Source organism: Lithobates pipiens, unplaced genomic scaffold (genome assembly GCF_037356315.1).
Source record: "Lithobates pipiens isolate NorthernLeopardFrog02 unplaced genomic scaffold, aLitPip1_a1.2 Scaffold_22, whole genome shotgun sequence".
Classification (NCBI taxonomy): domain Eukaryota; kingdom Metazoa; phylum Chordata; class Amphibia; order Anura; family Ranidae; genus Lithobates; species Lithobates pipiens.
Window position 1 is genome coordinate 260,753,672 of NW_027507784.1, and position 13,205 is coordinate 260,766,876.

Sequence of the window (13,205 nt, forward strand, 5' to 3'; positions counted from 1 at the left end):
TAATGCATTGATTACTGTGTAAATGTGACTGTCAGTGAAGGGGTTAACCACTAGTTGGCGCTGTAGAGGTTAAGTGTGTCCTAGGGAGTGATTCTAACTGTGGGGAAGAGAGGCTGTATGTGACAGGTCACAGGAAGCTGTGACCAGTGTCATTAGGCAGACACTGACACTTTAAGAGCTCCGTGAGGGATACCTGCGCTCGTCTCACGGAGAGGAAGAATGTGGAAATGCTAATGTAAACAAGCATTTCCTCATTCTTCCTCCCTGTGAGGTGATCGCTGGTATCCCTGCGGACATAGAGTCCGCGGGACTCGCGATCACTCACGGAGCTCCCAGTGGTGCTTGCCCACAAGGCACCTCTTAAAAGGCAGCTACAGGTACGTTAATCTGCCTGTACTTTGCCGCAGTATATCTGCGTGAGGCGGTCGGGAAGCGGTCAAAGCCCATATACAGGATAAAAAGATGGGAAGAAAAAATTTCGTACGACGAACGATCAGCCAATTATCTGATTGTTTAGCATTTTTTCGGATGATAAAACCTGAAGATGCAGGCTAGAACATTTATTTTTTTTGTACGTGAACACATCATCTGTTTTTTCGTTTTACATCCACAATAAATCGTAAAAGCAAGACTACGCATGCTCGAAAACAAAATAATACATTACAAAACAATTCAACCCATTACATCAGCTCCGAAGTTGTAATTGGTGGTACGATAACTTTTGTACCGTATATACTCGAGTATAAGCTGAGATTTTCAGCCTCTTTTTTGAGGCTGAAAGTGCCCCCCTCGGCTTATACTCGAGTCATCGCTGTCTGCCCGCTCGATCAGCGTGTCGAGCAGACAGACAGCGGCCATTCTATGATTCAAAAGCCGCGCCTCCGGCTCCGCCTTCGCCTGTGATAGGCGGAACACTGAATTTCCCAGCAGCCTGTGTTCCGCCTATCACGGGCATCGTCTCATCCTCGTACTACGGACGAGGATGATACGACGTCCGTGATAGGCGGAACACAGGCTGCTGGGAAATTCAGTGTTCCGCCTATCACAGGCGAAGGAGGAGGCGCGGCTTTTGAATTTTACAATGGCCGCCGACGAAGAGGGCACGGGACGGAGGCAAGGCAAGGCACGGGACGGGACGGGACGGGACGAAGGCAAGGCACGACACGGGACGGAGGCTCGGGACAAAGGCTCGGGACACAGGTAGGCTGGACACACACACACACACACACACACACACACACACACACACACACACACACACACACACACGGATGGAGACACACACACGGATGGAGACACACACACACGGACGGATGGATGGATGGATGGAGACACACACACACACAGGGATGGATGGATACACACACACACAGGGATGGATGGATGGATGGATGGAGACACACACACACAGGGATGGATGGATGGATGGATGGAGACACACACACACACAGGGATGGATGGATGGATGGACACACACACACACAGGGATGGATGGACGGACACACAGGGATGGACGGACACACAGGGATGGACGGACACACAGGGATGGACGGACACACAGGGATGGACGGACACACACACAGGGATGGACAGGCATGTCTCACCCTCGGCTTATACACGAGTCAATAAGTTTGCCAGTTTTTTTGGGGGTAAATTGGGGGCCTCGGCTTATATTCGGGTCGGCCTATACTCGAGTATATACGGTAAGTAGAATAACCTCTTAATTTCCAATATGAGACTAATAATTTCCAATATGAGACTAGCATGCAAAAAAAACGATTTGTCCGATAATCTCAACCTGTGTACCAGGCTTTAAGGGGACCCTGCAAAGAGCAAGATGTAGAGAAAAGAGATTAGTAAGGCCCCTTTCATACTGGGGCAGTGCGGGCATCAGCAATAAAGCGGCGCTATTTTTAGCGCCGCTTTACCGTCATTTTAGTGGCGCTATTTGGCCGCTAGCGGATCGGTTTTAACCCATGCTAGCGGGCGAAAAAGGGTTAAAACGGCCCGCAAAACGCCGCTGCAGCAGCTCTTTTCCGGCGGTATAGCCATGCTGTCCCATTGATTTCAATGGGTAGGAGCGGTGAATACACCGCTCCTTAACCGCTCCAAAGATGCTGCTAGCAGGACTTTTTTTTTACCGTCCTAGCGCACCACTCCAGTGTGAAAGCCCTCTGGCTGGAGTGTAGGTGCTAGGACGGTATCAGGTGCTATACAGGCGCTATTTTTAGTATGAAAGGGGCCTAAGGGTGAGGATATTTGTTGCTAATTTGAGGTATACAGTACTTGAACCACTCCCATGATGGAAATACCAGTATTTCTTTTCATACATCAGGGGACATAGTAGTTACTATTTGGGTTATAGGCCACCTTCAGGTCATGGACACTGGCACGCCCTGAGACAAAAAGTGCACTCCCTACAAAACCCCTCCCACTACTGGGACTACCTCAGTTTTAAAGATGTGCTGTGCTGAGCGCCACTGGAGCAATCTTTGCTGGGGCTAGCCATGCTGACTGGATCCATTCAAAGTGTCTTTTTAGGCCAGATTGAATGGTTCCTGGGTCTCGGCTCATATCCGAAAAACTTGATTTTTGCCTGTAAATGCTTCTCTTTTTAGAGAGCTGGACCCAGGGATCCAGTACTTTTTGGTAGTAAGGCCATAAAGTTTGGTTTACCACAGAAAACTCTGCGGCGGGAAAGGTAAGTGGAGTTTTTCTATGTATCACCACTGGGGGCTGTATTGAGCACTCACCGCCTTATGCTAGAAACAGCACTGTGTCGGAGCCAAAATTCTTCCTCCTCCTCCACCCGAACAGCTGATCCTCCAGTAAGCTTGGGGGGGGGGGGGGGGGTTTGTGCTGATACTCTCCCCCTCGTGGTGTAGAAGCGCTCTGATTCATTAAAAAAGGGACAGGAAGTGCGACCAGCATGCCAGCAGCTAGTAAACCCCTGCATCCCCCCCTCCCTGCGCCATGCTTGTTTCTGTAGGTCTGAGAGGACCTGTAGTCTTCGCTCACGCGGGAAAACCCTTTTTAAAATAGGGGGCAACGCGTGGGGGTGTGGCTTAGTGCCGTCGCCATTCTCCAATGCCAGGTGCACGAGGAGGCAAATTTTTAAAAGCATACTGTGTGCTACTGCAGTCTGTGGAGGGACATGAGAGCAAAGAGGTGACATGGGCATTTACTTTGACACATTTTTCACTGCTGCATCAGGCTGGACATTAATAGCAGCAATTTTGCTGGACCATAGACCTAGCAGTGTATGCATCCCTTCTGGTAGTGCCTCTGCTTTGTACATCAGGCTGTGAGCGGAAGGGGACAAGGAACACCTCAAAGGGTTCTAGAGGATTGATTGTTTTACGGCAACCTAAATCCATGTCTAAGAAAATGTCGTCCTCCTCAGTGATATGGCCGGTCAGAGTGAGTCTTCAGGGGGGACTGGTGGTGCAGCAGCTCTGGACACTTCAGCCCCTATATTTATTACTCGGGAGGTTTTTTCTTCTACCATTTTAAGTTTGGAACAGAAGATTGATGCTATGTTCGCTTCCCATAGTGGGTCCAAGCGTAGCAGATCCCCATCCATTGCTCATGACCCTTGTACTGAGGAGCAAGGGGCAGGAGATCATGAAGTTCTTTCGAAGGATCAGGAAGACGATGAAATCTCTTCTTCCGAAGATCCTAATATGGAGGGAGTAGTCTCACAAGAAAGACTGTTGGTACACTCCCTTACTAAGTTGGTTCGCTCAACTTTTTTACTGCCTCTACCGCAGTTTATTGATGAGCCCACCTCTGGTTTGGGATCACTAAAGCCTCCCCAATCTGTGGATGCCTTTCCTATCCATTTATGGCTAAAAAAGCCGATGTATTGAGTGGGAGCACCCAGATAAACAGTTTTTTCCTCCAGAAAAGTTTTCTATGCTTTATCCTATGGAGGAGGAATTCTATAAGAAATGGGGGATTCCAGAAATTGATGCTGCAATATCCTTGGTAAATAAAAACCTCACTTGTCCTGTAGACAATGCACAAATGTTGAAGGATCCGACAGATAAAAAGTTATAATTTCTTTTTAAGAACGTTACTCTTGCAGGTTCAGTTGTGCAGCCAGCTCTTGCGGCGATTGGAGTATCTCAGTCCATAAAAGGACCAGTTTGTGGAGATACTCAAGATTATTCCTGATCAGCAGTCCCAGCAATGGGCCGGCATATCAGAAGCACTATGTTTTATAGTGAATGCTATGAAAGATTCTATTATTCAAGCCTCACGGCTTATGCTAGGGCTGGTACATATGCGCAGAGTCCTATGGTTGAAAAATTGGTCAGCTGAAGCGCCATGTAAAAAGCATTTGGTCAGTTTCCCATTTCATGGTGAACAGTTGTTTGGAGACTATTTAGATAATTATATCCAAAGGATTTCTAATGGGAAAAGTTCTCCCTTACCAGTAAAGGAGAAGTTTAACGTTTTTTCCTTTTAATCATGCATCTTCTCCAGTGCCAGGAGCATCTGCCTCCAGACAGTCTTGATGGCCTCCACAGTCGAGCTCAAGAAGAAGACCTCAGGGGCAGTGGCAGGGCCAAAAGAGGACTTTGGGCAGGAAGCCCGCAAAGCAAAATACTAAAGCCTCCTTATGAAGAGGCACCCCCGCTCGCTTGGGTGGGGGGAAGGCTTCTACTATTTTCAAAGATCTGGCAGGAACATTGTCAAAACTGATGGGTGGCTTCCTCAATTTATCTAGGTTACAAACTAGAGTTCTGAGAATTCCCGTCTCCCCTTTTTTCTAAAATCAAACGTTTCCAGAGATCCATGAAAAAGAGTCTCTTTCTAGCTCTGCATCATCTCTTGTCTCAGAAGGTGATATCAGAGGTTCCGACAGAAGAGCAGGGATCAGAGTTTTATTCAAACCACTTCACGGTACCAAAACCAAACGGGGAGGTAAAGACCCATTCTAGATCTCAAGGATCTGAACCGGCACTTGAATACCGTTCCTTTCGCATGGAGTCAATCCGATCGGTTGTGTCCATTCTACAAGGAAGAGAATCTTTGGCATCGATCAATATCAAAGATGCCGATCTCCACATGCTAATATTTCCCACTCATCAGAAGTTTCTACGCTTTGAGGTAGAAAATCGTCATTTTCAGTTGTTGGCTCTGCCGTTCAGCCTAGCCACCTCAAGTGTTCACAAAGATCCTGGCGCCTCCTTTAGCCAAGTTAAGGGCTTAGGGTATAACAATTCTAGCCTACCTAGATGATCTGCTTTTAGTAGATCAATCAGTAACCTGTCTAAACCAAAATTTAATCTCAGCCGTAAGCAACCTAGAATTCCTAGGCTGGATTCTCAATCTAGAAAAATCCTCCTTAAAGCCGTCAAGGAGATTACAGTACTTGGGACTGGTCATAGATACTGTTAAAAAGAAGGTATTCTTACCTCGGGCAAGGATCGGCTCCATAAAGGAACTAATTCGACTTGTCAAAACAGAGAAATCCTTCCATTTGGCTGTGCATGAACTTGTTAGGGAAGATGGTGGCTTCCTTTGAGGCCATTCCTTATGCACAGTTTGATTCAAGGCTGCTGCAAAACCGCATTCTGTCAACTTGGAACAAGAAGATCCAGGCTTTGGACTTTTCAATGCGCTTATCCCCCGAGGTGCGTCAGGGCCTCAATTGGTGGTTAATATCCAGCAGCCTTCAACAGGGAAAAGCCTTTCTACCAGTATCCTGGAAAGTGGTAACTACGGATGCCAGCCTTCTAGGCTAGTGCGCTGTCCTGGAAGAGGCTTCTATACAGGGGAAGTGGTCCAAGTCTGAAAGGACCTTATCCATAAATATTCTAGAAATTCAGGGGGTACGTCTGGCCCTAGAGGCATGAACGCTTAGATTGCAAAATTGACCTGTTAGGATTCAACCCGACAATGCCACGGCTGTGGCTTATATCAATCAGCAAGGGAGCACAAGAATTCGTGCAGCCCAAAAGGAGGTTAATCAGGTTCCATCTTGGGCAGAAAGCAACATTCCTTGCCTATCAGCAATTTTTATTCCAGGGATAGAAAATTGGCAGGCGGACTACTTGAGTCACCAAAAATTGTTTCCGGAAGAATGGTCCCTTCACCCGACATCTTTCTGTCGATATGTCAAAAATGAGGTGTTCCGGATGTGGATCTGTTTGCGTCCAGATTCAACAACAAAGTCCACAACTTTGTGACAAGGACAATGGATCCACTGGCATGCGTAACAGACACCTTGGTCTTTCCGTGGGATCAGTTTTCACTGATATATGCCTTTCCTCCAGTTCTGCTGCGTTTCCGCGTCGTCTTCACAGGATCAAGTAGGGAGGGAAAAAGGCGATTCTGGTGGCCCAGAAAATCTTGGTTTGCCGAGATCATAAAGATGGCAGTAGGGGACCCTTGGACCCTGCCACTGTGATTAGACCTTCTCGCACAAGATCTGGTATTCCATCCTACCTTACAAACGCTAAATTTAACGTTTTGGCTATTGAAACCCACATTCTAAAGGACCGTGGGTTATCTCCTTCAGTAGTGTCTACTTTGGTTAATGCTGGTTCTTTTGCCGAGAAACATAATCTTTTTGGTTGCCATATCCTCTGCGAGGAGGATATCGGAATTGGCAGCTCTGTCTTGTAAAGAGCCTTATTCATGATCATGTATCAGCATGCAGATGCATGTCTTTTCATTTACATTTTAAACTTTAATCTTTTTCATCAGATGGTTTAGAGCTGAACATTATACCACTATTGTGTATGCGTTTCCTCCTTTGCCTAGCTGTTGCCCACCCTTCTCATTCATTGTTTGGGTGTGTCCCATGGTCTATGAATGCTCTTTGTGTGTCCTGTTCTGTACGTAGGTGTTTTGGCTTAACCTGTAAATTCTATATCTTTGAGTACAGTACAGGACACAATCCCTTCCATTCCTTGGTTACTCTGCATTGCTTGCTAAAGCACTGAGGACTCAGTCGAGTAGGGTTATTGGGGCGGCACCCAGGTGGTGTGTCTTCAAAGGGTTTGTCAGTGTCCAATCACCTGAAGGTATGAGCCTATATCCCAGGGTCTATGAATGCTTTCATAGCAGGCAGCACTTGCTTATGCATAAACTACGGTAATTGGTTATATTAAAAATATTGTAATGATTATAGCATTGCACGTGGTGGAAACACAGGGGATACCGTGGGAACAAGGCACAATGCACTTTTACATTTGATTGATGAACAGATTGGATTATTGTTTGACATCACTTGTATTGTAATGTTTATAGTACGCTCTACAATATTTTTAGTGTAACCAATTTGTTTATGCATAAGCAAGCGCTGCCTATCTCCATTATTAGCCTATCCGTTGGAGAGCATAGACAGCGGCTGCTTACGTTATAATTTTTATACAACTTGATAATATTGGTTGTTCACCTAGACGCGGGCGTCTATTATTGTTTCCATGAATGCTTTGCCTGTGTCTTGTACTGTACTCCGAGATATGAAATGTATAGGTAAGACACATTCCTGTTTTTGTGGACTCCTAAAAATTGCTTCACACCAACTACGGACCAGAATAAATAATTCCAGTCTTGTTCTGTACCTTTTAGGAAAGGCAAGCTCTGCTGGAACTTTTCTCCAAAGGACATCGTCTGCGTAGGAATATGATCCAGACGAGGCTGAGCCAGGAATTTGGAGAGGATCTCACAAAGCAACAGCTGGACAAAGTGCTGAAGGTATGAGGTGTGAATGGAATTAAGTCCTTCAAAAGCACAATATGAATAAACTGCCTTAATTGGCTTAAAGGCTCAGCCATGTGTGATTAGAAGGCAAAATGTTTTAACCTTTTGTTGCCAATCACAAACTATATTACCAGCATATGAGCAGTAGGTAAAGGACCAGGTTTCATATAAACTATAATACATGCATGGGCTTTATTTAGGCCTTGTTCACTCCATGGTGCAGAGATGTCTATTTTTCTACACATGTTCTGCAAGGGCACCAACAAAAACAATTGTTCTCTATGTGCCCTGTTCACACCACAATGTGCAGGAATCTGCAACGCATGTGTATTTTTCTGCACGTGAAAAAAACTGACATGATGACAACATTGGTGTGAACAGGGCACGTAACTGACACACCTAAAAACTGATGTCAGCGTGCATGGAAACTGATGCCTCTACAAGTGGAATCTGCATGGTTTCTCTTCAGTTCCCATCAGTTTTCATGCACGTATGGTGTGAATGATGCCTTTAGACGTAAAAGGGAAGAGTTATGTGTTTTGCCAGTATGATTTTCCAGAGGAGGTTTGAAAATGAATAATAACAGTCCGATTTCCGTGAAAACAGACTATTCTTCTTCATACACTTTCAGTCACAGTGGTCCGTAATAGGCCTCACACCCAACAGGGATGGTGGGAAAGGGGGAACCAGTTTACTATACTAGATGTATGGTTTCACCACTATCCGTTCACTATGGTAATACACGTTTCCACCAGAAGTCACTAATGAACTGCTTCCAGTGTGATCAACCCAATTTCAGTAACCTAATTTGTGTGTCTTAAAACAAGCCTTTTCTTGGCATACAGTAATCAACATAATTGTGAATCTAGACCGCAGTATTGAAGTGGTTAACTCAACAAACACCTTAGGTGCCTTTATATTGTAATTAATTTGAAGGATACTAGTTATACTGATTGGTTCATAATGGATGCTAGTTATACTTCCTGGTTCATAGTGGCTCAACAGATTTGTATGTAAAATATCATGGCAGAGCTAGCAAGTAAATATAGTTAAATCAAAATATGTGCTCATTAAAAATAGAGTAGTTCCCATCTAGGATGCTTCAGCGCTTCAGCTATTACGCTGCAGCTTTTACAAAACCATTAAATGGGGACTCTAAACTTTATTTGAAGAGACAAGCGTATTCTTCTTACTGCTGCCTGTCATCCCTGACTTCTGTTTACATCACACTGTGATCAACAGGCAGCTGCTCCTGGGAGCCACTAGGAGGAGCTCTGGACAGACATAAAACCTTGTACAGAGGGGCGGAAAATTATCTGACATCAGCCAGTTCAGCAGGAACCAACCGACTTTTCGGCCCGTGTGTCTGTTCTACAGAATCTGGTCTGATGACCGGCTTCTGTCAAACTGAGTATGCTGAAAAACTAGTTTCTGACCCTCATCCAATCAGCGCTGGCAGCTAGTGCTAATCAGTGTGTTCTGGCAGGGGCAGACCCATCTGTGGCACAAGTAATTTGTAAGGGAAACATATGAAAAGGAACTAGAATATCTGTTATCTCTAGCAGTCATTTTGTAAGGTACCTGCAGGCTATGACTTTCTCCTGCAGCATGTTCCCAATCTCCAACTGCTCCTATAGCATAAGATCAAGATTAAGTGTTAAATGAAAGGTCCAGTGCAAGTCAGACCACCTGAACTCTTTCCTCTGACCCATTTTACTCAGGTTTAGTATGAGTGAAACTAAGCTCAATATGAGTGAAATGAGTCAGAGGGAAGAGTTCCGGTTTGTCTTGCACCAGACCTTTCATTTACCACTTAGGCTACTTTCATACTGAGGCACTTTGCAGGTGCTATTGTGCTAAGAATGGCGCCTGCAAAGTGCCCTGAAAGAGCCACTTAATTCACTCCGATGTGAAAGCCCCGAGGGCTTTCACACTGGAGAGGTGGGCTTGTAGGACGGTCAAAAAAGTACTGCAAGCCATATCTTTGCAGCGCCATAGGAGCGGTGTAACCCCCGCTCCTAAAGCACCCCTTCCCATTGAAAACGATGGGGCAGCGCTGCAAACCCGCCAGCAAAGCGGAGCGCTTTTACCCTTTTTCGGGCGCTAGTGTGGGTGAAAACCATCCCGCAAGCGGCCGAATAGCCGCTAAAACGACGGTAAAGCGGCACTAAATATAGTACCGGGGCCCGCCTGCCCCAGTGTGAAAGTAGCCTTAAGAATGGCTTATTGAAAGGCAGCCACACTCTAATACTAACTCGTATAGCATGTTCACAGTCTTTGGCCATCTCCTTTTGCATGCCTCCTTCTTCTGACCATTTTCTGTAGCATTGCATTCACTGAACATTAAAGGAGTCGGAAGGTTTTTTATCTTAATGCATTCTAAGATAAAAAAAAAAAAAACACCTGTGTACAGCAAGCCCCCCTCAGCCCCTCTAATACTTACCTGAGCCTCATCTTTGTCCAGCGATGTCCACGAATGTCTCGGGCCATCTGAGACTCTCCCTCCTGATTGGCTGCAATGCAGCAGTAGCGCCATTGGCTCCCCCTGCTGTCAATCAAGGTCAGTAGGCCAATCAGGAGAGTTAGGGTACGGAGCCAGGCCGCAGCTCTGGTCTGAATGGACAAAGTTATCTCATGTCCACAACTGAAGCCCCCTGTATTATGTAAGTTGACCACCACTGCCCTAAAGGCTCCCCAAGTTTTAGATTTCTCCTGAGCACAGCAGAATGCACTTAGATATTGGGACTTGAGGACACCAGTGAGGGGACAAGCCCATCTATTTTAACCACTTCAATACCAGGCACTTTGATAGACTGTGATTGACCCAGTCTGTGCCATGTAATCACTGTGACCAATTGTAGCTAGCAACACAATTGTATACAATGGATGACTTGAAAGGAAGCCGTCCATTGTTTACAACTGTTATGTGACCTGCTGTGATTGGTTACAGCGGTCACATGTTACCGGCAGCGGGCTGGTACAGTGATCAGTCATCGGCTGTGTCCGGTGGATCCACCTCGCTGTACATGATATAACCATAGGCCGGGCGGGAGCTGGTTAAGGTTCAGAGTTTAGTGTGTGTGTGTGTGTGTGTGTGTGTGTGTGTATATATGTTTGTATGTGTATGTATATATATGTATGTGTGTGTGTGTGTGTGTGTGTATATATATATATATATATATATAATATATTATATGAGAGAGATATCTATAGAGAGAGAGAACAGTGATGCTGAACATGCTGTTATCATTTTGCATTTGTAAAAAAAAAAAAGTGCTAATTTTTACTTTAAGTGCTCTATCCTAATTATGTCATTCTAAATCTTGTTTTCCAGGACTGTTGTGTGTGTTACGGAGGTATGTGGTATCTTAAAGGAACAGTACAGTCCTGATAGCTCCAGAACCCTCGCAGCTGATGAATACAGTGGCCCAAGTATAGACTGTAGCTATACTGCTCCAGCACCATCAAGCAACCGTTACCAAAGGGACATGATGCAGTTAGCTGCATGGCCTGCAGGGAGCAGTGTTCCAAGGAAGGAAGCTGCTCTGTTGGAATATTTAATTTTGGCCTTTAAATCTTTTTGTTCTGTAACCTCAATAAATAATCAGAAATATACCCACCAAGTGGAAGAGATGATGGATGAATTTTGGGTTCATAGTGCCAACATACATAGGTATACTTTTGGATAACCTAGATTATTGTCTTTAAAAGCAAACCAGTATCTGCAAATGTAGTACAGTAGTTAAGTCACTATGCATTATGCTTATTGCATTGCATTTTCATGCATTAAGGCAGCCAGATTGCTGTAAATGGTTCTGGGCTGCACCTTGAGACATGAAAAAATACATCAGCAGCGTTTTTGGTTGGCAGTTATTGTACAGGTGCGTTGGGGTGCTATTCTTATTAAATGGATCCACAACACACATTGGATTGTGAGGTACATTTCCAAGATGCATTTGTGTAAAAGGACCCTTTAAGATGATCTGTCCTAAAAAGACTTATCCAGTTTTCTACATCAGATACAGATTGGCTGCACTAGTTTTTTTCACAGTAATATTTATTATTCATGGTAGAGACAGACCTTTTTATGAAATGAAATACAATGATTTATATCTTATCAAAGCATCAAGGCATAGTGATCAAGTGTAATGGCTGATGTTGGTATATGTGCAAGGAAGAGATTCAATAAAAGTAAACCTGGCCTAACAGAAATTGTGGACCCATCTTCCCTGACTCGTTGACCTGAGACAAATATGCAGATCAAGAAAATTAGGAGAAATAACCCATATATTGGTTCAGTGTCACTGACTCTGGATTGAATTAACATGGCGGCAGAGCAACTAGCTTTTATAGAATAATAGGTCAGCAAAGGCCCATGTTTCTTATGACAGGTTTCTTTGGGTCTGTGTCAAAGGGATTTGATGGGCAAATGCAGCATGCTTTCGACATCATCAGTTTAAGAACTTTTTTTTTCAGAATTTATTGCAGGCAAATTTGACCTACAGCTGCTGAAGCAAACAAAACCTGTTGGCATAGGCCCATTTAAAGATATATATGACAGCGCACAGCCATTCCCAGTTACACAATGCTTATTATATTTTAAATAATATTGCAATTATTCTTAGATTCTGTTTCATTTAACTCTAGCTATAGATGGATAACAATGTTATAAAAGCAATTGTGCTTCGAAAACAACTTTAGGGATTGCGATTGCTGACCAGCTTCTGAAATTTTTTGTCTAGCTGTAAAGCTGACTTGTGACTTTAGTAATTTAGGTCATTAATTCAGAACAGGTAAGCAAATCAGATTGTAGGAAAATCGGTCGTCTATTTGCTTACTTGTTCTAGGTCAGTGAAGCAAAGTATTTTCAGAAAGAGGTCAGCAGTGGCTGCCATGTTTCTCTATTAACAGCAGTTTCTGAGGAAATTGGAAATGACATCTGTTTTAGTTGACAGATATTGGCGTTTTTTTTTTTTTTTGTGTTGTTTTTAAAAAAAATAATACAATAAATTAGTTCTGATTGGTTTGCCAGGGACAACACTTTTGCTTTATTTCCCCAGTTTATGATGAGTTATTGGGTAATAAATGTGTGCCTGCAGGTACTGGGCACTTAAAAAAATGCTGGCAGATTGAACAGATTATTTAACTAGATTCCATTCAGTAAGACCTTTTTCCTGTAAACTAATAAAAATAAAGATAATAGGACTATATGCTGTCGTTGTTTCCTTTAACCACTAACCCACTAGGCACTTAAATCCCCAGATGGCACCTTTTTTGGCAAGTAGACATTCCAAGGTATGTAGTAAGAGGCATATTGAGTTTTTTTTGAATTTGTAATTTTTTTTCCCACAATTCTTTGCAAAATCAAGATTTTTTTTTTTTTCACAACATTGTTATATTAGCAGGTTATTTCTCTCACACAGCATATGCATAGCACAAATTACACCCCAAAACACATTCTACTCCTCCTGAGTACAGCGATACCA

General features: G+C 44.0%; 1 protein-coding gene across 2 annotated transcripts in view; it reads left to right on the forward strand.

The window, feature by feature from the left end:
• The window catches only part of POLR3E (RNA polymerase III subunit E), a 115,622-nt gene extending 102,693 nt beyond the window's left edge, over window positions 1–12,929 (forward strand). For both annotated transcript variants that reach the window (XM_077449002.1, XM_077449003.1), the window contains 2 exons: window positions 7,588–7,713; window positions 11,054–12,929. In XM_077449002.1, the coding sequence (XP_077305128.1) occupies window positions 7,588–7,713; window positions 11,054–11,110 (183 nt within the window). In that variant the 3' untranslated portion in view covers window positions 11,111–12,929. The remainder of the gene's footprint in view (window positions 1–7,587; window positions 7,714–11,053) is intronic.
• Window positions 12,930–13,205: the final 276 nt, after the last annotated feature.